At 41.8% G+C, this 27318-nt stretch overlaps 3 protein-coding genes across 6 annotated transcripts; 2 read left to right on the top strand and 1 right to left on the bottom strand.

The window, feature by feature from the left end:
* Window positions 1-387: 387 nt before the first annotated feature.
* On the bottom strand, window positions 388-17183 carry LOC109470345 (5-aminolevulinate synthase, nonspecific, mitochondrial-like). Of its 4 annotated transcripts, none has more exons than XM_019769278.1 (13): window positions 16983-17183; window positions 10540-10721; window positions 8499-8606; window positions 7982-8059; window positions 6464-6628; window positions 5579-5798; window positions 5063-5247; window positions 4289-4468; window positions 3782-3946; window positions 3309-3448; window positions 2262-2390; window positions 1674-1850; window positions 388-1278 (listed from the first exon to the last, which is right to left on the bottom strand). In XM_019769278.1, the coding sequence occupies exons 2-13, from the start codon at window positions 10691-10693 to the stop codon at window positions 1123-1125; spliced, it is 1857 nt and encodes a 618-aa protein (XP_019624837.1). In that variant the 5' UTR covers window positions 10694-10721; window positions 16983-17183; the 3' UTR covers window positions 388-1122. The 4 variants fall into 4 exon arrangements, with proteins under 4 accessions (XP_019624837.1, XP_019624829.1, XP_019624832.1 ...); XM_019769270.1 differs by lacking the exon at window positions 16983-17183 and adding an exon at window positions 15425-15621; XM_019769273.1 differs by lacking the exon at window positions 16983-17183 and adding an exon at window positions 13895-13999.
* Window positions 17184-19865: 2682 nt separating this feature from the next.
* On the top strand, window positions 19866-22246 carry LOC109470614 (NXPE family member 3-like). The gene is made up of 3 exons (XM_019769629.1): window positions 19866-20851; window positions 21213-21274; window positions 21398-22246. The coding sequence occupies exons 1-3, from the start codon at window positions 20061-20063 to the stop codon at window positions 22159-22161; spliced, it is 1617 nt and encodes a 538-aa protein (XP_019625188.1). The 5' UTR covers window positions 19866-20060; the 3' UTR covers window positions 22162-22246.
* A 2362-nt stretch (window positions 22247-24608) lies between these two features.
* Window positions 24609-25574, top strand: LOC109469048 (leucine-rich repeat-containing protein 15-like). Its single transcript, XM_019767437.1, has 3 exons — window positions 24609-24818; window positions 24972-25111; window positions 25508-25574. The coding sequence occupies exons 1-3, from the start codon at window positions 24609-24611 to the stop codon at window positions 25572-25574; spliced, it is 417 nt and encodes a 138-aa protein (XP_019622996.1).
* Window positions 25575-27318: the final 1744 nt, after the last annotated feature.

The raw sequence follows: 27318 nt of genomic DNA, 5'->3' as shown, positions 1-27318 counted from the left end.
ATTGTTTGCGGTAAGGCACACAATTCAAGGTAACCTGAAATCGCAAATATTTGATGACTGGGAGTGTTTTGTTCTATTTTGAGACATGGTACAGGAAGAGAGCGATGACATACTGGATAGCACAGGATCTTGTGATTGGTCGACAAAGGTGTCCCCATAACGTCCTTGGTATGGCCAGATCATTAAATGTTTGAAAATAGAGCATTACATAGGCAGAAATCCTTCTTTACCAGCAGTTGAGTTTTAATAACTGTTGGCAAATTAAGTGGTACGGTTAACCCCATACCCAAGACAAATTTGGTGCCAAGTGGCTACCTTAGCAGGCTGGAAGTTAAAGTTAAAGAGGGCATTTCGGGAAATGTTTCCTAAAAAGTTATCCTAAAAATCTAAGGGCACGTTTAAATCACATTTTCATTTTAAATATCAGGAAACTAATTTGAATGCAGCAGCAGCAGTATCATGATTGCCTTTTTCTAGATAAGTCCCACTCTTCAAACTGGTAATACCAGTAGTCACATTGCATACTTGTCTACTTGCCCAGAGAAAAAGATAGAAAGTTGAAGAAAATTAAAATATCATGATAAAATATTTAGCCAATACCACAGTTACCCTTGATTAATTATATATCATATATGAATGTCTAATGGCTCAGCTCACTAATACACCAGACATATGCAAATCATACGCAAGTCATCAGGAAGACCAAAGACGTCACCAATGAATTAAATCAATTTTTCCATAATTGATAAGTAGAGATTCTCTACATAATTGATAGCAACAAGCTATAACTCTACTTTTCCCGACATCACCAAAATCACCAAGCCACCAACTAAACCTTCCAACAATACCCAGAATAGTTTATTCTCATTGCACCTGGATTATCTATCATCCTTTACAAGGCTGAAGCAATTAAAACAATTACTAAATAATACCTACAATATATAACTTTATTCTGATAGTCATAATAATTCCTGTCACCACTAAAATTCCACAAGAAGAAATAGTTTCCGATATGTTGAGAGAAAAGTAGTGTGTGAATTTGTAAAGACAGAAGAAAAAAGCCACGAAGTGAAGTGGGCAAGCTGAACGAGTGAGACCATCTGGAAACGGCGAGCTGCGAGGCTAGGCCTGCGCCGTCACGCGGTTGTTGCTCTGCGCGAAGTCAGCGAAGTACTCCTTCTCGCGGGCGGACATGACCTCGAAGTGGAGCGGCATCTTGCAGAAGTGACACTCCACGTCCGAGTGCTTCTCGAAGGTCAGGCCGTGCTCCTTCCATTCCTGTACCGAAACAAAACTTTTTGTTAGTGGGCAAGACTATCTTTCATCATAACTTGACTTTATCTGTTGTTGATACCACCATTTTCACTCTTCTTTTTGAGGCCTAATACCCTTTTTTGTCAGTTAAGTTTATTTCTTTGTACTGTACATTCAGTTTACATGGACTTGACTTAATAGTAGGCATTTGTGGTATTTCAAGTTCCTTGCTGAAACAACCATAGCAATGCAAGTCAAGTCATTATGTTTATGGTGTGATGAGTTCATCATGGGCTAATCACACCATAAACAGCTCACTAAAACTGTGAACAGAAAACTACATTTACAGTTTATTTTACAGTTTACCTAACTAGTAAGAAAGACCATTTGGCATTAAACAGTAAATAAAGACTGCTCACCTTTGCCAAGGCATCCACGAAGTACTTCATCATCTCGGGGGTGTGGTGGGGTGACGGGGCGATGCGGAGCATCTCCTCACCACGCGGCACGGTCGGGTAGTTTATCGCTTGCACATAGATCTTATGCTTGGTCATCATGTCATTGCACACATCCGTGTTCTTTGCTGCATTGCCAACCTGATAGCAATCAAAAATAAGACATTAGGAATCTCACATTATGAAGAATTCATAACCCTTTTATTTCTGGGTGTGGAAGTATTTTTTTTGGGTGGCTGACTTTATGGGTTTGTCTGTTTGTTGGTCCCAATTGCTTTTGTTTTCATCATCATGGTGATTTTGGCAGTTGATTGAAAGGGAGGTCACCTGATGGTGACCCAGAACCAGGAGCACGTGTCTTCAGATGTGGTGTAATACCCAACTGAATTACATCATACAATCCTCCCCACAGTTCCAAAAAAATTCATAGAGAAGTAGATGTAGAAGTAGCACTGCTAACTACCGAACTACAGCATCCTACAATGTCATAAATAGTGATTTGTTCAAATGGATAAAGATGGTTAAAGATAAGAATATCTATGTAGAACTCACCTTGATGGGAATGATGTGGGAGGGGCAGTGGACCACAGGCAGTCCTGCATCCATCAGCATGGAGCGCATCAGCTTCACCGCACGCTGGTGTCCACGGCGTAACTGCACACCTTCCTCACTCTTCAGGATCTACAGCAACAAGCAACACTTTTCACATAAACCCCAGCCAGTCAATGAGGTGCAACTATTCTCTCAATGATCAAACTGCCATGCTAATACATGGCTTTTGTACAAGTCACAGATTCTACAAAAGTAATTTTGTATGGCTAGCCAGAATTCTAAAAATCTGAATTGCTTAGGTCGTTGCTGTCATTGTACGAACTGCCATTTGCAATGGACATCCAGCATCAGTCTATTATTCTATTAGATTTTTTAGAACTCTCAAATGGCCTCATTAACATCATTAAGGACAGACAATACGACAGGTCTCACAACAGGGGCCCTAACATTCTGCCGCATGACAGACATTGGTTGCTAATAATGGACAAAACGTCTGATCATTTTGTCAATTAGACTGGGGTGCCTAATTTGAAAAACATTTAGAATCTGGCCCAATTAGGGTGACCATGGGTGTCATGAATAGAATCTATGACTGGGCACGGGCAGAAACGTGCTCACAAGACTATAAATATAACAGGAAACTAAAATAGCTCACAGGAAATACAAGTTTTTGTTAAGAAGATTTCCTTTCACTTCATAAGCCTTGGTTAAAGCACTATGAGTTATTGTATAGCTGAGCATTACGTCAGTATTCTAGTACAGGGCTGAAGGCATGAGTTGACAATCCTATGGGGTTCCAGGGGCATGCTACTTTTGAAACCTTGACCCTCTGAAATGCTGTTTCCTGTATTTTGAGGGACAACTTTTGCTAGTAGACTAAGGAAAGTTAATGACGTCTCTTTCTGTATCTGTACACGCCAATTTTTGTCTGTCAAAGACGACAGATTGGGCAAAATTTTTGTCCATCAAGAGTGGCAAATGTTAACAAATGACGGAAAGACGAACACTGGCTAAAACACTGTGTTGTGTGTTTCTACATGTACATACCCTGACAGAGGCCAGGGCTCCAGCCAGCACCATGGGGGGTAGGGCCGTGGTGAAGATGAAGCCGGCCGCGTAGCTTCGTATCATGTCCACCAGGAGGGACGAACCCGCTATATAACCTCCTATCAGACCAAACGCCTTACCTACAGAAAAACACACACGTGTGAATGTCATTTTTCAAACTATGGCTTTTAAATACAGTGACAAGATTCAGATTGGAAAGCATAAATATTGGCAAGTGTACAGTGACAATACGTTAGTTAGGACATGCATACATGTGGATGTTGGTTTTTCAAGCAATGGTTTTTAAATACAATGTAGGGCACAATTGTTAACTCTAGTAGCAATGTACACTGTTTTGGGCATGTTAACATGTGGACATTGCTTTAGCAAATTATGAATAAAGTTTGCAAGACTAAAATTGATAACTCGGAAATACAATGGTTAGGCTCTTATGTAGAACCTAAAGAACCTACCAAGAGTCCCCGAGATGATGTCCATCTTGGGGAGGAGGCCGTCGCGATCCCCTATACCGCCCCCACGGGTACCGTACAGCCCCACGGCATGGACCTCGTCGATGAATGTGATGGCGCCGTACTTGTGAGCTACGTCACACAGCTCATTCAGAGGGCACACAGCTCCTACAAGACACAAAACAACACACGAATTAGTTCAAACTCTCCCACACTGCTCCTAAAACATGAAACAACACATGGATTACATTGCTACAAAAATTGGGCCGAACAGGGATTGCACAGTGTGTAAGCAGCAAAATCCACTAAAGATTCCAAAACTTGGTTTTCTGTCACAGTCTGCTTGAAAAGGCAAGGACATCAGATGCAGAATCGCACAAATAAGACAGTGCCATAATGCACACGTTTCACTCATTTTCCAGCAATTTTTTGGCTGGCCCACAAATGTGTTCTCTTTTTGACAAACACTACACGAAACACAGACAACTATGACATGGAAACACTTCTTACCATCCATGGAATGTACAGTTTCGAAGGCAACAATCTTGGGCGTGGCGGGGTCCGACTTTTTCAGCAGCTCCTCCAGGTGTTCAGGGTCGTTGTGTTTGAAGATGAACTTGGGCTGGCCGCTGTTTTTTATCCCCTGGATCATGGAGGCGTGGTTACCAGCGTCAGAGTAGATCTCACAACCTGGAGATAAGACGTATAGTATTGGTAAAATAGACCACAAAGATTTATTCTAACCATCAAATCCCAACATCAGTGTGCAAGCACCCTTTGTATAAATTGTGATTACTTGTAAACAGAAACAACATGCATGAAAGCTGCAGTAAAGGTGAATTTCAGTACTTTAATCATGAACAGTTTCGTGTACTTGATCTGCCCAATTAGGTTATGTACCCGTCAAAACATAGAAATGCAACATAAAAACATATAAATGCACTAATATTTGACAGAAATGCAGCCACTCCCTCATTGTGCTAATTGGGCATCATATGAGAGACATGTTCTGATGTGCACATGTGAGAACACATAAGACTTTACTAATCACACGTGCGAGTACACAAGAGCACTGCTGATTGCCATGCTATCATTGGGTGAACTGCTTATTTGTGATAGACAGTTAGGATAGGTCTAACTGTTCAGCCGTACCAGGTAGAGCCTTGGCCAGGGTGAAGAGGGTGGGGTCTAATTCTTAAACCTTCTCCCTGCTGCCTAACCTCATAACCAGTACAAACGGTGCTAAAAAGCCACTTTAGCAGAAAGAAGATTAACATGTTCTACCTGGTAAGGCCTTGGCCAGGGTGAAGAGAGTGGAGTCGTTGGCGACGTAGCAGGACGTGAAGAGCAGCGCAGCCTCCTTCTGGTGCAGGTCGGCCAGCTCGCTCTCCAGCTCCACGTGGTACATGCTGGTCCCCGAGATGTTCCTCGTCCCGCCCGCCCCCGCACCCCGACGGTTCACTGTGTCCCTGTAGGAGGACAACACGACTGTTGAAAGAATTGTTGTGCACAAATTGTGGTGGCTTTAGCAGGGTTAGGCTAGTGGACACGGGACCATCACTCCACTAAGGTATGAAATGGGTACCTGACTATGGTTGGGAAGTGAAAAGATGGTTGAAGATGAGGGATGGACTCCACCTTCCAAGAATGTGGATTAACAACCCACTGCCCCCATGGCCTGAAAAAGGCTATTGGATGACATTTACCTTCGTTGTTTTGAGTTTTTTTTCAGATAGCAATGGCACATACACAGAAGGGTGATATAGTATTCTTTAGATGAACAAGGAGTTCAGTGCTTACACAATAGTCTCCACCACTTTGGGATGCCTGCTCATGCCCAGGTAGTCGTTACTGCACCAGACTGACACGTCCTCTCCGGGCTCCGAACCCTCACTGTAGTTCTCAGCGAATGGGAACGGGGCACGCCGGTTCACGCGCTTGAACACGCGGTAGGTGTGGTCCTTCTTCTTCTTCTCGATTTCCCCCTGGAGGAACTTGTCGTAGTTAAACGTTCCATCACCTGAGGGAAAACAAAACAAACTTACAACTCGCTGGCTATGACATCATCACTGTGACGTCATGGCAATCCCAAAAATTAGACTTAAGTACTTCTGCATTTGAATGACTTCTGCATTTGAATGAATTCTTTTGAGGATGACACAGGATACCCACAAGAGAAAAGACCTCAACAAGTAGGTAAGTACTTTATATTCAGACTTACAAAGGATGGAGCTTTACGTAACTGCACTAGACTAACACTTCAGGGGTGTGGATAACTGGATATGCTCGTTAAAAGCAGGAAACACAGAGCAGAGGCAGTAGAGAAAAAGAAGAGGAGAAAAAGAGCATCCTGCTCCATAAGAAGACATCTAACTCTTAGAAAAGAAATAGATCATTAATTTTTATACTATACCAGTATGTTACATAACAGGAAGCAGAGCATATGAAGTAGATAGAGAATCCTCTGACACAAAAACACATCTAACAATGATGACAAAAATAGATCATTTACTAGTATTTCGTAATAATATTACATGAAGTCATTCACCTATAGCAAAAACAGTGCAAAAACGTTGTGGTAAAAATCAAGGCATTGGATGATCACATTCAGATTATTGTTTCAATCATTTCATCATACAAAAATGTCTTCCGTAAACATCATATCTGAAGGAAGAGATTCCGAACCTTTGAGAGGTCCCCTTGGCCCGGCGGATTTCTTGGTGGGACTCTTCTCTCCCTTCTTGTTGGCCTCGGGTGGTGGTGCTTCCGTTGCCATGGGAACAGGCGCAGGCAGCAGGGTGGAAGACGCTTCCATCTGCCGCAGGACCTCGCCAGAAAACGGGCATTTCTCTGGAATTGCACATAGATCATTAAGACAAAATAGTACTGTTCTAATTGTAAGATATTATCTGGCATATTGTATATATTATCCTTATCAAAGTAAATCCATCAGACTTTTTAAAATTCTTATGTCACTACTTCAAATATTACTGGAATTAAAAGATACCAAATATCACTGGAATAAAAAGATAATAAAATTGAAATACATGTAAATTAATTTGGACCTATACAGTTTTTGTTGAAGTGAACAATGTCAACTTTTGCATAAGGTGCAAAATTATTTTACAATACAGGTGATTTCATCAAATCATTTTATATTAACCCTTGTCATATATTGATGTAGAAAAATACCAGATCCATACAACTCTCAATTCTCATACAGGACACGAGTACAAGGTATTTTGACATGAACATAATTTTGGCCTCATAAGAAGTCGATCCACCTTCAAATCTGTTAATGTGCTAATCACCAAAAAAAGATGCTTAAGACCATTTACCACTTTGCTGACTCACAGTGTTAGTACCTATGGGAAAACTATAATCTTCCTTCTGAATTCTACTGAGATTTTCCCCACGCAATGCTGTTTTAACTTTTACATCAAACACGAAGAAGGGAGGACACAGAAATGTCCTTGACAGAGAATTCGTACATTTTTTTTTCCCAAATTCTAACCAAGCACTTATTACAAAGCTAACATCTCTTGATAAAACAAAAGCATCCATTGTTCTTATACAGTCTTGGAAAGTCTGGTGAAAAATTAACAAATGTACTAGCCTCCAGTGGTCTGTTAACCCCCATGCATACCCCTACTACTGGATATGATTCCCAAGGGAAACAGAATTAATGGTTATCTCTGTGGGAATTTTCCCAGCTGTGACAGTTCAGTGACAGCTCCCTTAACAAGCAATGCAAAACCAAACAGGAACATAGAACCATTTCCTTACTTCTTCGTTAATAATCATACATAAAAATATCTTGCCTCTGTACTTCAAATTTCATTCTGACTTCGCTTTCCAGTTAGGCATCTAAACTAAAGGTCATTCTTAAGCGATATGCTATAAGTGTAACGTGAAATGTCAAACTAGCAGTGCTACATGGCATGACATTTCATGCTTCTAGCTGGGGTTAGGTCGGCAAGTCTTGTTTCAATGATCAATTGCTTCAACCCCAATGTTACATTTTACTTAGACTTTATCAGGAATAATTTTTCCTGGTAATAATGGTCATAGGGTATATCTTGGCCCTTTTTTTCACAGGTCTTATTCTCATCCTTTTGGTGCAATTTCTTCTTACTCTTACAACCCCCCCCCCTTCTTTTGGTGTGACTTTTGCCAATAAAACCATCAGAAGCACTGACGTACCAGGGATGGTGTCACCTAGCGGCTGATTGGCTACGGACAGCTCAGCCATCTTCTGGGTCACATCAGCATTGGGGCCATCTGAACAAAGTCACAGAAATCTTACAACTCCAAAGAATCTGAACATCAGATGAAAACCAAAAAAAGCACATCTCTCTATCTAATCTAAGTCAACTGTAAATTGTACTTATTTGTAGTCACCAAAGGAAAGCAATGTAATGCTCATTTCATGACAAACAAACATCACCCCCATCCCAGAACAGAACGGCACTTGCACAAAAACCTTCTGTTTTCATTGGATGTTTGGTCAACGTTGCGTCAGAATTTTACCCAATGCAGATATCTTTTCCAATACAACATTTGAAAACTAGAAATGGGATGTCATCCTTAAAGATGCAAATATGACCTTATAAGAGACATTCTGCCGAAGTGCTATGCACAGTACATTATGGTTTCGCACAAGCACAGTACATTCTGACATGCTCCCCACCCCCTTTATCTGAACAAAAAAGCTGCTGACCTTGCTCCTTGGTGTGGATATCCTCGGTGGTGGCAGGGTTAACCTCCCTGATGCACTTGGTGCCTGCCAGGAAGGGACACTTGCTGGGGCCTCCCTCATTCTCAGTTCCTGTAAAAAAAACAGATTTTAGACATCTAGCAACTATGTATGCAATCCTGGTGTGTGTGTGTGTGTGTGTGTGTGTGTGTGTGTGTGTGTGTGTGTGTGTACGTGGGTGGGTGTGCTTGTGTGCACCCATTCCCAAATGGACAGGATAATAGGATGATTGGATATATGTTAAAGGTGAAATTAAATCCTATAATACACATAGACGGAACTTCTTGGAAGTATCATGTACCCTGCAGTTACTCTTACATAAGTTGTGCACATTTAGAAAACTCCATCCAAATGTCACAACCATTAGTGGCTTTCTGCAAGATATCTCATCTTACAGTCTGGGTCTACACAACAAGCTATGTGTGCAATAACAGCATCAAAGGATTGACTAGGAGATATAAAAAGGACGGCTGCCAGTAAGCCCCCTGCCGTAAACCCCATTAGCAGAAACCTGTACTGGCTTCAGGCTAAATGCTCAGGTGGGTAGAAACTGGAGTGACATTTGCGTGTACTGTGTGTCATGCTGACCAGAGCACGTCACAATGAGAGAAGGGTCAATTGATGTTAATCAGCTTTTTATTAGCCGTGCTTGTAGTTGTAGCAAAACTGTTCTTGGTCATCGTATAGAAACCATATCCAAAACCTACAGAAACCATATCCAGAAACTTAAACAATTTTTGCAGATTCAAACGTGTTTAAGGTTGCAAGAAATACAAACTACTTGGACCTGCTACAAAAATTAACGATCTAAAAGAATAGAATCAAATACTGCATGGATCATCAAAGAAGAAATCCAGCCTCATGAATCATAAAAGAACTGTGCCCTCAGGAAATGAAGGCTAATGACCTGACAGAAATAAGAAATTCCAGACTTTGATGTGCGCAAAATGTGTATAGTTCCTTCTGCAATTATTCTGTGCCTACTGGGCTGCAAATAATTTGCCTGACATCCATATGTCTTGTTTTGTTTGCTCAAGCAGTCCCTCCATGTCATTCACAGCTGAACAGAATAATGTTTAATGTGGATTTAAGCTGAAGATGACTGGATCTTGGGCTACATACAAACATGATAGTACACGATATCCCTAACATATCCTTGAGCATTTGTTAACCATACTACAGTTGGATGCGATGTGCAAAACATAGAAATGGTGCAAAGCTACGTAATGAATCAGAAGCAGAGGTATGAGTCTTTCGAATTGCAAAAAATCTTGCAAAAAAAAAAATGAAAGAAATCTACCAGGATTTTCAGCACCGTGTAATTTAAGAAGCTCATGTTTGCCTAGAAAAATAAAAAGCGAGTCTCTCTAAATGTCAACGTTAACGTCATTCATCCCTGAAGCTCTTGTGCCATGCCAGGCGCTGTGCACGAAGAGCAACATCAAACCATCGCTGTGACAAAGCAACCTGACTGTCAGTAACCTTACCTTAATTGTACATAGAGATAGTGAATAAAACTCTGTTATGGCCCTTGTAATTGAATGGGATTAGAGACGCTGCGTTTATCAAATATAATGCAGAAACAAGATTTGGGAACCTACGTGTGACGGGGCAAACTAGCATTTCATCTGTCTCGTCTGAACACAGAAACACAGAGAAACAAAAGTCATGCAGTAACCATTAGAATATAAACAGTAAAAAATGAAAAAAAAATCTATCTTGTAACATGCTTGTTTCTCATCATAGTCTAATTATTCAACCTTTGGGGAAAGACAGATGGCCTGACAACCAGTTTTCTCCAGCCTTCTTGGTTTTCTGTTCCTCCTTGGAGGTAGAAAATATTCTACTTCCATGGTTCCTCTTAGCATTTCACTTAGTCAGTGTCATGGTGGTCCATTCTCTGATGTTATCCTCCTATCTTCTGCATGTTTGTTTACAGAATCTAATAATTCTAAAGGTGAAAGAAAAATCTCTGCAGGAAAATTTGCGTTTAAATATGACTTACCTCCGGAACCCATGGACGAAAGGTGGCGAGCCATCACGTCCCCCATGATGGGACACTTCTCCGCGTACGGTACGAGGGACGCCCCGGCCCGACGCACGAAACTCACGGGGAGCCGGGTCAGGAACGGGCACCGGAGCGCTGTCATGCCGGCCATGGTGCAGGTCCGCAGGATGAATCCTCGACTGCGTACAAACAAGGAAAACACCATTTTTTAGATAATGCCTAGGCCTGTTTTTACGAGGCAATTAAAACGTGAAGATGAGGGCGCAGCCAACGCAGAGGCAGAATGGTTAAGGCACTGGAGCTCGCCTGATACATGTATGGCAGGCTGTCATGACACGGCACTAATGCGGATAAGTCCGCCCAGCCTCCTTCCTCCTTGATGTGTTGCCGTGGCAACAGGTTGCCTGTCTATAACCCAATCCAGCGTCATATTGTTTGCCGCCCGCTGATTCGCTCTCATCATTACCATAGGAGGCTCTGCATGGGGACGCTTGTGTAGGTGGATTGCTCTGTTAATCATTTTGATGTCTTAATAGAGCCATTAGAGCCTAATCAAATCTTGATTAATCTATTGTGAAAACAAGGCTGGAGGTTGAAATATATGATCATGCTGCAAAAACCCCTTTGTATTGATTGAACATCTTTTTTGCAGGCATCGTTATCATCAGCACTGATGTTTAAGAGCTAGGCCGATGCATGGGAAGACAACAACACATGTACATTGTTTGTATGTTGTTTTGGCTTCATGTTTTAGCTGTCATCTTTTGAACATGAAACATTGATACACATGAAAATGTCATTTTTCCATGTGCAGATTTTGCTACATGTATTTCATTTACCAGTAAATCACACTCAAGAGTCAGAGAATTCTTTACCAACACCTCTGGCAGGGTATATCAAAATATATTACCTACAGTTGATTTCTATTAAAGTTGTAAGAAATTAGGTATAAGAAATCTAAAGCTGGTACATGTATACGTTTACTATAACTGCCATTTTAGGAAAATAAGGGTCCAGAGAATATGTTACCAACATGGCATGACACATGTATATATCAATACTACACTAACAGACAAGCCATAGAAAACAGCCTGTAAAATCATGAACCCAAGAAATACTACCGGAAGCAAATAGAAAAGACAAAAAACTTACATGATCATACAAAGAATCTGAGTCCACCACAACAATCCCAAGCTATTTGGACGTAAAGAATTCTTTCTTACTAAGACACTCCCTTGACCACTGACCACTGAAATGTGTGGACGTTTTGACGCTTCTATTTCTAAAAGGAGTTTCAAGAACGTCTTCTAGGTGCCCTGGAGCATGGAGCAGCAAATAGCATGTCGGCTCTGTTACTAAACAAACACGTCTCCTACTTCAGTCCTCCAGGCACTACTTCTCGTTCTGCCATTTTAGTAGCTGATAGTCCGCAGGGCACTTGAATTACTTATTCTCTGTCTGCGCTAACTTTATTTTACAGACGACATGTTCTGGAAACCAGAAATATATTTCTTAATCTTTACCCCAACGAGAAACAAATGAGAACTGCACAACAGTAAAAAAGTGTACCTTGATTTAGAAGCTTAAATAGTAAAACGTTGCAGTAAAGTACCATCAAAAGACAAGTTTCTGAGTGAAAAAAAGTATTCGAAGCAAATGTAATTCGATAGCTTTCTGTTGCTCCAGGGGAACATGCAAAAAGGCCCTTGTAACTCAGAGGCATGCACCTAGATCAATTGCGAGACGGCCAGAAAAAACACCTTGAACACTTCAGTACATTAAGGGCATTACGAAAGAATTTTCCATTGAAATCAAGACCCTTCTGTGCCTTATGATGCATAAGAAAGTTGGAACCCTTTGGTACAAACCTCAAGTCAAGTAGCCTTCCTTTCGAGTGGAAAAATGCACAGATTTGTCCTTACTGGTGAGTTGTTTCCGGAATAAGGATAACTGGGGAAGCCTCTGGGCCTACGTGACCAGGACCACATCTACATAATGGTGTAACATGTACCCCAAGCAGACACCATGTCAGGAGTTCACCAAGATAAAAGAACTCAATCATGTCGCTCAGTGTCAAGTTGCCAACTATTTTTTCAATACAAACATTGCTAAAAATACCACTTATGCAACCTGAAACCTACAGACTGGAACACTTTAAGAATTACAGGCAAATATATTGACAACTTGCAGTTTTGCAGCTGGAAAAAAACCCAGGCTTGGTGTTCAGTGTTTAGTTGCACGTATCTGTGTTAGGAACCGTCTGTCAATCTGTCTCCAAGGCCACCACAGGGCCTGCTGTCAACGTGGACTGCATGCTTAAATCTTAACCCACACAAGGAAATGTGCATGCAATGTACATTACAGTTTACTAAAGTAGTGTAAGAATACTTGTTGCAATACAAAAACATTTGGAAAAGTTGACACAAACCTATTAGCAAACCATAGTAAAAACTGAAAAGTCAAGAAACGTTACAATTTTTGGTAGCCTGGGTGCAATCTGATTTGTAACACCTAACGGGTGTCCTTGCACTCATTCAGGCAAGCGAGTGCAAGACGCCTGTTACAAACTGGATAGCAAGTGGCCCCAAGTGCAAATCGGATGGCATCAAGGCTATTTCCCTTCAAATTTACGCATCAACGTCAAGGACAAAATCTAGCATGTCTTCTCAGTTTTTAACTTTAAAAATATCATTTTACTCTGATCTGGTAGTCCTATACGCACACTGTAAAGGTTGGCAATGGAACACAGAATATAGTGTTACATAATTGTATGATTCAATAATGACATTATATAATGTCCTTCAATATACACTTTCAGATTCGAACAGCTAGAATCTACAGTAAGAGGGAAATGCTCCAATGACAAGAGCCAATTACAGTCCACATTGTCTTCAACGTGGGTTGCCACTGGCCCTCTTCTTATTGTATTGCATCACATAATTAGCTATGAGTATAGGCTGGTTCCCTCTGTTAGATCAGGGCTTAAAATACCACCTACATATGCAGGTTAGTGCACTGCAGGTAAAGTTGGAGCTGTACAGGCATTTCTGATGTCTACTTGCACCTAACCTGCACTGGAAAACGGAAAAGCTGTAGTACTAGGTGGACCTTTGGGACTGATACCAATCAAAATCTAAATTAAATGAAGTTCATTTAAAATGTGTGAAACTAAAAGAAATAATGGCAATGGTTTCTAAAGAGTTTTCAGTTTGATTCATGCTTCCTGTATTCTGGGTGGTGCAGGTAAAACTTGTTTGGAGTAGGTAATTTTCAATGTTACCTGTACCAGAAAAAAAGTATTTCTAGCCCTGCAGAAAAACAACACCATGTACCGGTAAATGTTCCATCTTACCTTAGACACGGTAAGGCCATTGTTCCAAAGAGCAGCCCTCCTACACGTAGGTGCTACTGCTAGCTAGCTATTCTGCTTATACAATGCCATGTTAGATAATGATCCCTCCAACTTTGGTGGTTCTAGCTGGCTGACAGAGGCTGACGTCACCGATAGGCAACTCTTATCACATATGGTCCTGACATGTCCTTTATGGTAATCTGCATAGGATGTTTGTCAATGGCTGTGTCAATTTACATTCATTGGTACCAGTTTCCAGCCACCTTTACCAAGCACAAGGTTTCTTTAATCGGAAATCACGTGTATGTACGCTGTACACTGAATTCTTCAACAAGGCCAAGGTCTTGTATCAGAAGACTGTAATCTGTGACGCGTCAAACTTTTGTTCTTGTAAAAATTTGGAGGACTATTAAAGATTGACAGTAGTAAACGATAGCTAGTAAACGAACACTGCTTGTAAATAATTAAATTAGGTACTGTATACGTAACAAGTTCTATAAAGCATATAGACAAACAGCTTCACAAGTTCTAGTTGTAGTTCAAACACACCTTATCAGGACTCTATGTGTAGTTCTCCCTAACTAGCTAGTCAGCACACAACTAATGTAATGACCATTGATACAGCTATAACGGCCTGCAATTATTCCCAAATAAGCTAGAGGGCACTGCTGTTCAGACCTGGGCGGGTGATGTAACACAAATCTACGGCATTGTGTAAAGTTCTATAGATAGCAACTCAACCTCCAGCAAAGAAGGTTATGTTACAACCTGTTGTAAATGGCTTTTTTGAGTTTGCTAGTGTGTAGAACTCTACCAAGATGACAAGAGCTGAAGAAAGATCACCAGATGTTCCATATACCAAGGGGCTAAAGTTTTCTAAGCTTACCCTGGTAGTTGTTGAAATATTATCTCTGGTCCGTTTCTTAACTCCTTCCATTCCCACAAGTCCCCCTTTTATACAAGCATCCTAAAAATCCAAAGTTTCTAAACATACCTGATTTTGGACTTATTAATCAACTACAAGCTAACAAGAAAATGTTCAAGACATTCAGACAGCAATAAAGTAATGAATTTTGGGTCAGAATTGCTCTGAAGGGAAATGCATGAAATTAAGTCCAGAAAACATTTCTCGGCAACGTACTACCTGATTCTTTTCCTGATTAATTAAAGTATGCTTACAGATTGTCACATACCACTGACCTGTCCCCACCTTAATTGGGAAAACAGTTCTAGGACAAAACAAGTGTGACATGTACATACAGCATTTGGATTTCCTAAAACAAGAGTGGAACTCATTGTTTTCAGGTCAGCTAGCGGCATCATCACTAGATCACATCACATCATCACTTCAAACATGCTCACAGTTTGAAATGCAAATGTTAGCTGTTAGATGTACCCGCCATCCCGGCATACAAACAACAATCACCTTGTGTCCACAACAAAGCTACCAAAAACCATGTTACCCTGACAGGTGGTTTACCTGTTTAACACTACAGATACAAGTGCTGAGACAAAATTGACTAAACTTACCAAATGGGTGACCACATTGGCATGTCGGCAATTTATATTGGTTGTTCAAGACTACCTGTAACTTCAGATGAGCCTCGGAGACACCTTACTTGTTAACTACTAGTAGATGTCCTATAAGTTTAACTTTATGCACATCCCAACTCCCTTCATTCTCACAGTCACAGAGATTTTGATTCTCGATCACCCCACTGGGTCCTTGCCGTGGTAGATTGTGTCTAAGAATAGTCCAAGATTTACCTTACCCATCATACACCATAGTTAAAACTCTGGTTGGACAAAATATTCATGACAATATTTGCTGATTTTATCAGTGGTTGCATGAATCAACAAATATTAAATAGCTATACTAAAGCCGGAGGTTCCGTGTTTGGGAACAGCCACACCTCAAGGATGTTAACTTAAAGTTCCCACCACACTGAATAGCAAAGTTCTTTATTCACAACCACTTGTTCAACATGAGCCAACATTTCAATGACTGTCTGTCATCTTCATCATCTGGGCAATTCTGACTGGTTCACTGTGCACCAAAGCTAAGGGTTACAACTTACTAGCCTTACTAACAAGGCTGTGGAAAGTAGCTGAATAGGAAAATTGGCCAAATAGACAGATGCTATGCCAGGAGAGTTGGTCAGCACTGAGAGAACAGTTTGCCGCTCCTGAACTGGGCATATTGTGGCCCTTCAAGCACAACTGAACTGAAGCACAACCGATTCAGTCTGGTACCTACATTATTCAGCCCAGTGTTCACAAGCCTAACCATTGTTGCCCGACTCACAGTTCCTAAGAAACGCAAATACCCTGATTGTGGGTTTCTGGGAAGCATTAGTTACACTTCCTGCCTGCAGCTAACTGGTGCCTGGCACAGGCCCAATCATGAGTAGGCACTTTGAAACAGGGAAGTCATGCAAAAGGAAAACACTACCACTGCTTCTTTCACAACTTTATTCACAGGTAGTTGCTGTAATTGCTAATCTAGCACGATAATTTTCACAGCAATCAAACACAAAAACGGCTTCTCTAGAGAGTTAATCGTTTCTGTAAAAATACACGTAATTAGTGGGTGTGTCCTCAACCAGGTGAGCATCATAACACTGAAAAAAGACGTGTTAGACAGCAGCAGCTGGCAGCAAAATCATAGCTTAGCCATTCTTCTTTACTCATGAAAAAGTCACACAACATCTGTAAAAGATCTAGATTCGTCCCACGAAGAGTTCAAGGCGACGAACGTGACATTAGGCTAGGAACTTCTCGGGGGTTCTACAGACGACCGAGAGGTCACCTAGTTCTGAGGACTAAAAATTCTTCAGCAACTGTTGCACGAATCAACATATTTTCGAAGATATTTCCTTCAAAAATGGTTGTCAGACTGTGTGAGATATATCACAGTTTGATCGGAGTCGTACTTTTGTCTGAAAGATACAATTTTGTTATGGAGATGTTCACCAAAATCTATAACAAATTCATACATGTAAGTTACTAGTATACGATCATGACCTAGCGAGCAAGTCTTCTAGCAAGTCGCCGCAAAAGCAGCATAATCGCGAAATTTCAGACTTACCTTGGATGATACGAAGGTGTTTTGGTCAGTAATTTAACGCTCTATCTCTTCAGATGTGCGTGAAGACCCCACGGTGACGATTTTGGGCCTAAATCTGCTAAAATCGGGAGTTTTTTTTCCCACCGTTGTCCTTCCCTGAGGACGAACGAGTCGTGATCTGAATTGTAAAACCGGCCGTCGTGACTGACGTCATATCCGCCATATCCCAGAACCGCTTGCGATCGGTCGGTCTCCGTCGTACCTCTCCGGAAGTTGTCGGACATTTACGGAGTTTACCGAAGATTTGCGAAGTCCTTCGTCGGACCATGGAGTTAGAGGACATGGTCGGACAAATGTTGGATCATGTTGTTTTCCAATATTGGTAGATGATTTAGCGGAGAGGTTAGCCAACTTAGTAAGCGCCAGGTAACCATTGTGGTTTACTTCTTTCACCCTGTTTTGGCCTAGCCCGGTTACCAAACCTATCTCATAGTATCTGTCTCGTATCTTTCATCCTCTCAATTTTCTTTTAATGCTAAAATAGGTTTGGTAACCCATAGAGGTAGAAAAACAACAGTCTTCTAACTCCATGGGTAACCAGGATTGTTTTGTCCAACTTCAAGTGCTATGGGGGACTAACCAGTCGTTTTAATTCTGTCATCCGTAGAATACTAACGTTAGATCACACCTTCAGCCTTGTCCCATCCTCGTCTGGAGGGTCGGGGACTGTGGATATCTAGGCTGTAGATATCTAGATATAGTCTAACGTAGAAAGTATTCGGATCATTTTGCCTGAAGTGTGCTTTATTTCTACATAATACGTATCTGTATCTGTATATCTGACTAACCGCTCTTCGGCGTAACCGGCTGCACGAAATGTTTACCAATGGCAACGGTCGGTTATGTCTACTTCATTAGTAGTCCCGGGGTTTACAATAGTAATATATGAAAGTCCGATGGTTTTATCTACAAACCATTGTTTAGTCCTTTTATTTACTACATGTACTATTGTAAAGCCAGGTTACATAGCAATATTTCCCCTCTGGTCTCCCAGTCACTGACGAAAGCTAGTGAATACTAGCTGAAACGTCTGACGTTTTCAAAATCATATCCAGTTGCTTGACTAACTGCTTTTTGGCGTACATAGCAAACATTACCAGATTTACTGCCAGTTATTGCCATTGGTGGCCATGGCATTGGTAAATAAATCCAACTTTTCGTGCAGTGCAGTGCATAGGCGATAGGTTAAGGAGTTAGTGAACTGCCCTGCATTTTATAATAATACCCGGAGCGGGTGGCGGGTGGATGCCGAAGGCACCCGAGGGTTAAGTTCGGCGAGTTCCGAGCGGGTCACGGTCACGGTTATGGCGTAAGTAAACAGTGCAAAGGATAATGGGAAATACTGGATGCACAGGGAGTGTCCGGAAATGACTTCCTTTTCCTACAGTCCATGTGCGATGTAGTGTAGTTTAACTTTAATATAACAATAGGGATGGGAAAGCCAATGTTGTATTTCCAGTTCCGGTCAAGAAAACCATATAATTTTTTACTTTGCACGTACGGGTACGAGTGGTAGATGTTTGGCACACATTTGAGTGCGTTTGACAACAGAACATCAGGTAAGTGCCATTTCCTTTTCCATTTTCAATTGTAAAAAAAATACGTGTGTCACAAGTTTGAGACTCCTATCATGAAAAGTAGTGGACTTATAAACTTTTCTCCAGCTTCTAAATCGCATGATTTGTATGTAATCGGGTAATTCAGTACGGTATGATGAATATACGAAAAATTATGACAATCGGACGGTGGAAGAGAGTGGTTTTCTTTTGTCTCTGAACGATGAATTACAATGTACTGTATTATAGTTGGAACAGGCTGACGCATAGCTAAGCCACCATGTTCTTGAACAATGTTATCTGCCTTTCAATTCATCATTGATATAAATGGCTTCAAGTAATTACACCTTGAACCTGGTAACGTAAGACCCGTGAGCTCGATGGGTGACCGGCAGGTTTTGCACTGGACCAAAGAAATAGGTGTTAGCCTAGCGACGTGACAACAGACTGAACAACGACAAAGCGAGCAATTTAACAAATCTTCAAGCAGATCCTAAAGTTGCAAAAGACAGTATAGAATTGGCCAGGCAGTATCCATTGGCCAGAGTGGGTCCAATACGCCACCCAATGGAAACTGCCTGGCCAATTTTATACCTTTGCCAGTTGCCATCCTAGGATCTGATTGGAGATTACAATTTAATTAACGCAGTTTAAAAAACATCAGCAGGTGATATTTTCCATCCAGGATCCCGGATACGCCACTAGTTATAAACAAAGATAACACAATGGCGAAATCACAGAAGACATCGGCTGTTCGCAGGGCGAGATACAGTTTCATGGCCATGGTCTTAGTCTCTGGTCTTGGATACGTGCTAATGTGTCTTATTCAGGTACGTACATGTATACGCATTACCTGGCTGTCGCCAGCGCTCTCTTTTAAGGTGTTGTTGGCGTATTCAAGAATGGCATCCCGTCTAACGTTACAGTTTTCAAATGTTGTGCCGAAAAAGATATCGCCTGCATACAACGGGCAATGCTATATCAAACAAAGATTAGAAACTTTAATTTCCCTCAGCAGGCATGCACAGTTCGTTCTGCTAACGTGTTGTTGTCGCCAGACGTTCATAATCATAAATGTGATGTCATATTTACCGAGCTGGTTCCTTGAATTTGTATATAGTGTATATCTCTTTTCGTTCAATATGTGTGTGTTTCTACTATGTTATTTGTTGTATGTAACTTTTTTTTCTTGTTTTTTTTTTTAAATGAACCCTGAAGATATGCTTTTTAGCCAAAAGGTATCGGAATAAAGAGAATAAAGAGGATCTGAAGGAGTCAACCCTATAACGTGTTAATTTCCTGGACGTCATAAGTACGCAACTAAATTCATATTTACCTTACGACTTTCGGATGTAGCCATCCAACATATCGGGCATTTATTAGCTACGCCACATGGGCACGTGACTGCAAACAGTGGTTAGCTGCTGTGGACACTTTTCTAGAACGTCCTTGGTCTCTGTTTTTACAGGAACCATCATCCCGGATGCGCGTCCTTCCGAAAGCGACAGGTCTAGGTGGGATATCTTCTCGTCGAGGCCCCAACCAGAGTGTGAAACCGACAAAACAGTCCCTGCCACAAGTCACTAAACAAACAGTTTTGACCAAGTACAGGCCTTTTCTTTCGTCAACAATGAAGAATAGATCGACCAAGATCCCCATTCCTTCTATTGAAACACCAAATAAAAGTGTATTCACTACTCAGGCTTATGCCAAACAATTGACGTTTTTCATTGAGTCGACCTCTGGTCCAGACTTTTCGGTAGGCGACATCGTACGAGTTGTTTTCTTCGCCAAGGATCAACGAAACAACGCGGTTACCACAAACATTGGCGACTACTTCCGAGCGTCCATTTCAACACTCGAGACCAAGTCTGCGGCAGTTGGCGCCATCACTGACCACCAGAACGGCACCTACACGGCAACCTTCCGACTGCTGTGGGCGGGGAAGGTCAAGATCAAGGTCCAGCTCGTCCTACCACGTCAGGCCATAGACGTCGTAGAAAGAACTGTCGGCGAACACCCTTTCGACAAGGTGATGTTTCGAAGGCAGTATCGTTTAGACGGACGCACAATAAGTACAAGATGTAGCGTAGACCCTACAGTCTTCCACAACACCGGCCCGGTTTGCAACCACTCAGACCCGCACGCAGGCGGGAGGTGGTACTGTGAGAAAGCCGCCAACATTTCTTGCGAGACACCTGGATACCATAGTTATATCCTGGGGAGTGGACCCAAGAACATGTTGAGACCAGGAGAGGAGAAGCTATTTGCGAGGTTTGTCATTGTTATTTCTTCGACGTTCCTTATCACTGTCCTTATATATTCCTTCGAAGTGGTATTATTGCTACAAATTGTTCGTTATATTTTTTTAAATCGTAAACTTTTTGTTCGCGAGTACTGATTTGTTTCTCGCTTTTGTTTTGGTCGACTTTTATTATTTGTAGTGATTTTTATTGTGGTTTTATCCCTCCAGGAATACTGGTATTTTGAAAAGCGCCAGAAGGTGATAAGTCTGTCACGGATAAATAGACAAAGAACAAAGAACTTTCAAGCGTTGGTTATACACTGTGTGAACTGTGATGGCCTAGAGCTGCATTTTATCAGTGATTGTTTCATGGTGTCTTATAAATTACAGGAGAATTAATCCATGGAGATTAGACATATCTGGGTCGCCGTCAACGATCAACGTCACGAAAGGTACATTACGTTCCGGATTTCGCACAGCTTTCTTACCTGAGTGTATCTTTACTGTATAAATGAATAAATAAATAAACGTATGTAATTGTGCCTGATGGTGTCACGTATTGCTCGCACACACAGGGTTGGACCCTTTGGCCAAACGCAGGCGTTGCATGCCGGGACTTGCGACTCCACAGATCAACGGTTTTTACCAGGATGGCGTTTGGAACTCCCTGGTCTGCCACAACAGACACTTCTCCAACCAATCAGAGTGGAGAGAATGTCTGCGAGGGAAAACCGTACATTTCATGGGAGACTCCACCATACGACAGTGGTACGAATACCTCGTAGGGACATTAAACCTTACTGACGTCACACTTCCAGAGGCTACCCACCAAAGCGGCCCCTCTCTTGCTAAAGACCCAGTGGATAACATAACGTTAAAATATCGTACTCATGGTCCTCCTATTCGGACCTCTTCGACCAAAACCTCCAACCTGAAGTACATCGCAAACGCCCTTGACGAGATCGAAGGAGGACCAAACGACGTGGTAGGCATCACGGTCGGGGCCCACCTAACCGCCTTCCCCGTGCAGTTATACAGGGAGAGGATGGAGGCCATCCGAGTTGCGATCCGACGGCTGCACCAGAGGAGTCCCCAGACCCTGGTGGCCATCAAGACTGCGAACACGTTCACGTCCGGCAGCGAGGTGAACGGTGGGGACTGGCTGGCGTACCGGTTTGATCTGGTCATGAGAGAGCTGTTTGCGGGGATGGACGTGGTTCTGGTAGACGCCTGGGGGATGACAAGCGCTCAGCAGTGGCATGCCGACGTCATCCACCCCGGTAGTGACATCATCGGACAAGAAGTGGAACTTTTGGGTTCTTTTATTTGCCCCTTGTAGATGTGTGTCATTGATTCAATTTATCAACATAAACAAGCAACTTGCAAGAGTGTTTTAATAAATGAAGACCATTATTGTACAAACATACCCACTGGGTTAAGTACAAAGGTTAACTTGAGTACACAAATATATACACAAGATCAATCTAGTACTAAAAGTTCTTCCATTCTTGCTGCTCAATTTCCCTGAGGTACCCCAGCAATGCACCTGAAGCAGCAACGTTACACACCCACACACCCCAGATCTATATGGCTGGTACGTCCACCAGTTAAGAATTTCTATCATGATTATAAATGTTAATGCTATTCAAATAGCCAGCGTCAGACAATCAACGCTTGTAACACGTCATTACGGATCAGCTACCGAAGGTGGACACACCCTACAAGAACAACAGCAACCTGTGCTCGAGTTCCCGTAAAGAAATTGCCAATTGAAGCTATTCTGACTCACTTGAAAGGTATGTTTCTACCCGTGCATAAACACTAAACGGTGAAGTTTGTTGTGTAGACAGTTTTTCAAACCTTAATTAATGGCTGATGCACATAGGTAGGCAATCAGGTGTTAATTTTCCAAGCAGTTGTTAGATGTTTTCGGACTGACAGAAACCACGGTAGATAGCTGTAAGAGAAGCCCGGCCATCAGAAAACATTAAATTATAATCTCTCCTCTTCATATCTGCTTGAAGATTAGGCAAGTTCTGACGAGGATAACGGAGGTTTTATTTGGTGACGTCGCGCTCTTGCATGGGACGAATTCCACCGGAACCAGAATCTTCAGAAATATTATCCATAAAATCTTTCCAAGCCATGATGTAGTCTGTTTAAAATGTTTTTAAGGCCTGAAATGTTTTTAAAGGTTTATATATAAGATTTCACACAGTGAACGTATGGCAAAACAGCTTACTAGTATTTGTCTGGTTTAACATAAGGTTTTGAACAAATGCATTATTCAACAGTGCACGTGACTGAGAAAACAATCCTATAATGACTACTGTTTTAATGATATTTTAGAAATACGCAGCTGAACCTTTGAAAGAGAAGCTTTACATTTTCTATCCTTCCGCTGATTTCCCAATCTAGAAGGTAAAAACATGGCCATAACAAGGACATTATCTCTATATAATGTTATTGGCCATAAAAGCCATTTAAAATTAATATTCAAGCAGCAAGTCCCAGACAATTAACAGGTCCATTTTACTAAGAAGTAAGAGGCCCGTAATGTAGGACTAGTAGTTACCATAGAGGAACAACTACTGAGGCACGCATCCTACAAGCACACAAGAACAAAATTCACTTTCTAATTTGAAAAGTGAAACAGGAACTACTGACCTGTTGTTGTGAATCTCTGATTTTTCACATCACGTACATTCCTTTGTTCTCTGACATTTTCCACCCACTGTGATAATTTTTGCAAGAGGTTTTAAAACGGAAAACTGATGGAAGGACCATTTGAATCTGATCACATTTCCCTTCTTTGTGAACACAAGATATTCCCCATTTTCATGTTAATTGTCCAGTTATAATCATCTTTTAATTCGAGATTCAACACGTAAAGTTGATTTGGCCTTACAAAAGATAGAGGATATTTGTCTTTCTTGGTTGCAGGACACCATGGGAAGAAAGCTGCGACACGTGCTGATTTTCCTTCTCATCATCCTGAAGGAGCCCAACATGCCAGAAGCTGCCGACTGCAGCTGCGCACCATCATCAGCCTGCAGGTGCCCTGGTATGGGCCTCACAAGCATCCCACAGAACCTCCCAATATCCATATCCGGCTTGGATTTAAAACTCAATCTTATTACAACTGTAGATCAGTCCCTGCTGCTGAGGTATGGGGGGTTGACAAAATTGTACCTTCACGATAACAAGATAACAATGGTTCAGTCTAATTCATTTCAAAACCTACCGCGACTAGAATTATTGCACCTGCACAACAACCAGATAAGAATGGTTCACGCAGGCACATTTCAAAATCTACCAAAACTACAACACTTGCTCTTGCACAACAACCAGATAACAACGATTCCGTCAAATATATTTCAAAACCTACCGCGACTAGAAGCATTGCACCTGAACAACAACCTAATAATACTGCTTAAGACAGGCACATTTCACGAACTGCCCCGCCTATCACAGTTGAAACTGAGCAAAAACCGGATAACAATGATTCAGGCACGCGCATTTGCAAATCTACCGCAGCTACGAGAGTTGTACTTGTTCACCAACCAGATAAGAGAGATTCGGGCAGATATGTTTCAAAATACACCCCGACTTGGACATTTACACCTGAACGACAACCACATAAGAATGATTCAGGTAGGCACATTCCAAAACCTACAAGCCTTGTACTTGTCCAGCAACCAGATAAGAATGATCGATATCCAGACAGATATGTTTCAAAATCTACCAGGACTTCAACGTTTGGACCTTAACAACAACCAAATAACAATGATCAAAGCAGGCACATTTGCAAATCTACTCAAACTGCACGATTTGAACCTGGGCCATAACCAGATAGAAATGATTCAAGAAGATTTATTTCAAAACCTACCCGGACTACAAAAGTTAGACCTGTCCAACAACCAGCTAACAATGATTCAGACGCGTACGTTTCACAATCTGCCTCAGCTGTTCCGGTTGAAACTGGAAGGTAACCAAGTAACAATGATTGAGACGGGTACATTTCAAAATCTAGCGGATCTGCAAACTCTTGTTCTGTCCAGAAACCAGATAACAATGATTGAGACGGGTACATTTCAAAATATACCCAATCTACAAAAGCTGTACCTAGAATACAATTGCATAACTAAGATCAATTATAATGCATTTAATAATCTGCCCAAGCTCCAAATTTTGGACCTTCGGTCAAACCAGATGTCTGCCATTATCCCGTCAGCGTTTTATTTGTTGCCATCGCTTCGTACCATTAAACTTGAAGATAACCCTTGGTGGTGTGACTGTAAGAGGGCTCCCTTCAGACCAATTTTCACTAAATTTCCTGTTATTAAACAACGCCAGATAATATGTGCCCAACCCGACGAATTTTGGGGAAAGAGGCTCATAGACGTTTGTAAGAAGCCAACCGTATCACCACTAACTGAAAGCAGTGCTAGGGCTAACCCATCAGCATATCCTGTCACACTGCCACTTGTTAACCCATTAGAACGTGCGAATAACAGTTGCAATGTCACTGTCACCTCTCGCTGGTTCTTTACACGCAATGCTAGCTCAACAGCACGTCATGCAGGCGCCGGGAGCAGAGCAAGAGCAACACTAACTTCACCCCTTGCAATCACTTCACACAAACCAGAATCTGCTCCCAGTTCCTCAGTGCTTTATGTCTTCAGGGCATTCAGTAGCGCAGTTTCTGGCATCATCGTGATCAGTGGCGCCATCTTTCTCGCAGTGTGGTAGACAAAAAAAGGAAATGCAGGCATCCTCCAATAGGACTGAATCCTAGTAGTGTTGTTGGCGGCAACACAAACACAGCAATTTCTGTGATTTCGAATGCTCATGATAACCAACAGGAAGATATTGACAGCAATTGTGATCAGACAGGTCAAGGTCGGTCTCAGGCCGTCACTAAATCCAAAACAAACATCACAGCTACTGTAATGACCTGTGGTCATAATCAGACAGGACAGGCTCAGACTAACACTCAATCTGCGACAATGGCAAATCTGTCACGTAACAAAGTGCTGGCAGCCTTAAAGCCAAATCCTATGTATGCAGGTGTGCAAACAACACCAAAGGTCCCAATATCTGCAGGAATAGCCAGTGGTCATGACCAGATGGGGCAACATCAGTCTCATGCCACCACTGAATCCAACACAAACACCACATGTGCCGTAGTGACCAGCTGTCACGATCACCACTATGATGATGTCGACAGCCATCGTGTTAAGACAGCGCGGGGTCAGTATCAGGCCATCACTGAATCCCTGGATGCTAGAAATCTTTCCTATGGCTCTGGATCGACTGCCTCGCAGTTAAATTCTCTGTACAAAACCGTTGAGCAACTTGAATGACCAGTAGGAAGTTAAATCATCACTGAATCCAAACCAAACACCACAGCTGCTGTAATGACCAGTGGTCATGATAAGACAGTGTAGGGGCTAACACTCAATCATCAATCTCCGACAATTGCAAATCTCTCACGAAACAAAGTGCTAGCAGTCACCAACCCAATGTTTGCAGATCGGTGTAAACACCACCAACGGGCCCATCCATAGCCAGAAGTCATGATCAGACATCGCAAGATCAGTCATCATTGAATCCAATTCAATCTTATGATACAGGGCGTCCGTTCTGACTGCCTTTCATGTTGCACCTAAATTCTCAGTAGGAAATGTAAAAACACTACAGAAACAGCATGATTTCCACAAGAAACAAAGTTTTCATGATGTGTCAAGTTGATTGACCGGGAGCTTACAATATCGGAAAGATATTTGAACCTAAATGATCAGTTTGATCTCCCCTCATGGCATATTTTTAAAAAATTGCACCGTAAGTTCAGATGTTCAGATTCAACAATTCAGTTTGCGGGGAGAGAACGTCCCTTCCTGGCATAACTCGCGTCGCTCTCCGAAAAAAATTAACGCCGCCACCTCACATGTCTGCGAAGGAGGCTACGACAAAGGCATCATCATGGGACATTTCTTGTTCTTTTCTGAGCCGGTATTAGATACTGGCTGATACTGCTAGATACTGGTACGTCCACCAGTTAAGAATTTTTATCATGATCATAAATGTTAATGCTATATTCAAATAGCCAGCCTCAGACAATCAACACCACCCTTGGGTTGCTTGTAACACGTCATTACGGATCAGCTACCGAAGGAGGACACACCCTACAAGAACAACAGCAACCTGTGCTCGAGTTCCCGTAAAGAAATTGCCAATTGAAGCTATTCTGACTCACTTGAAAGGTATGTTTCTACCCGTGCATAAACACTAAACGGTGAAATTTGTTGTGTTGACAGTTTTTCGAACCTTATTAGAGGTTTTCAAACCTTAATTAATGGCTGATGCACATAGACAGGCAATCAGGTGTTAATTCTCCAAGCAGATGTTAGATGTTTTCGGACAGAAATCATGGTAGATAGCTGTAAGAGAAGCCCGGCCACCAGAAAAACATTAAAATTATAATCTCTCCTCT

This window comes from Branchiostoma belcheri, unplaced genomic scaffold (assembly GCF_001625305.1).
Source record: "Branchiostoma belcheri isolate BF01 breed outbred unplaced genomic scaffold, Haploidv18h27 scaffold10, whole genome shotgun sequence".
Lineage (NCBI taxonomy): Eukaryota > Metazoa > Chordata > Leptocardii > Amphioxiformes > Branchiostomatidae > Branchiostoma > Branchiostoma belcheri.
This window is presented reverse-complemented; position numbering and strand designations above follow the sequence as displayed.

What these genes read in the sequence shown, in the direction of transcription:
- LOC109470345 (XM_019769270.1), bottom strand. Translation starts at nt 15,447, where the DNA reads ATGCCAATGTGGTCACCCATTTG. An exon ending in CCAATGTGGTCACCCATTTG is followed by an intron (nt 10,722 to 15,424) that starts GTAAGTTTAGTC and finishes GTTTGTACGCAG; the next exon opens with TCGAGGATTCATCCTGCGGA. An exon ending in AAAGTGGTGGAGACTATTGT is followed by an intron (nt 5,248 to 5,578) that starts GTAAGCACTGAA and finishes GTCCTCCTACAG; the next exon opens with GGACACAGTGAACCGTCGGG.
- LOC109470614 (XM_019769629.1), top strand. Translation starts at nt 20,061, where the DNA reads ATGCGCGTCCTTCCGAAAGCGACAGGTCTAGGTGGGATATCTTCTCGT. An exon ending in GAGGAGAAGCTATTTGCGAG is followed by an intron (nt 20,852 to 21,212) that starts GTTTGTCATTGT and finishes TATAAATTACAG; the next exon opens with GAGAATTAATCCATGGAGAT. An exon ending in AACGATCAACGTCACGAAAG is followed by an intron (nt 21,275 to 21,397) that starts GTACATTACGTT and finishes TCGCACACACAG; the next exon opens with GGTTGGACCCTTTGGCCAAA.
- LOC109469048 (XM_019767437.1), top strand. Translation starts at nt 24,609, where the DNA reads ATGATCAAAGCAGGCACATTTGCAAATCTACTCAAACTGCACGATTTG. An exon ending in TGAAACTGGAAGGTAACCAA is followed by an intron (nt 24,819 to 24,971) that starts GTAACAATGATT and finishes TGCATAACTAAG; the next exon opens with ATCAATTATAATGCATTTAA. An exon ending in CTTGAAGATAACCCTTGGTG is followed by an intron (nt 25,112 to 25,507) that starts GTGTGACTGTAA and finishes TTATGTCTTCAG; the next exon opens with GGCATTCAGTAGCGCAGTTT.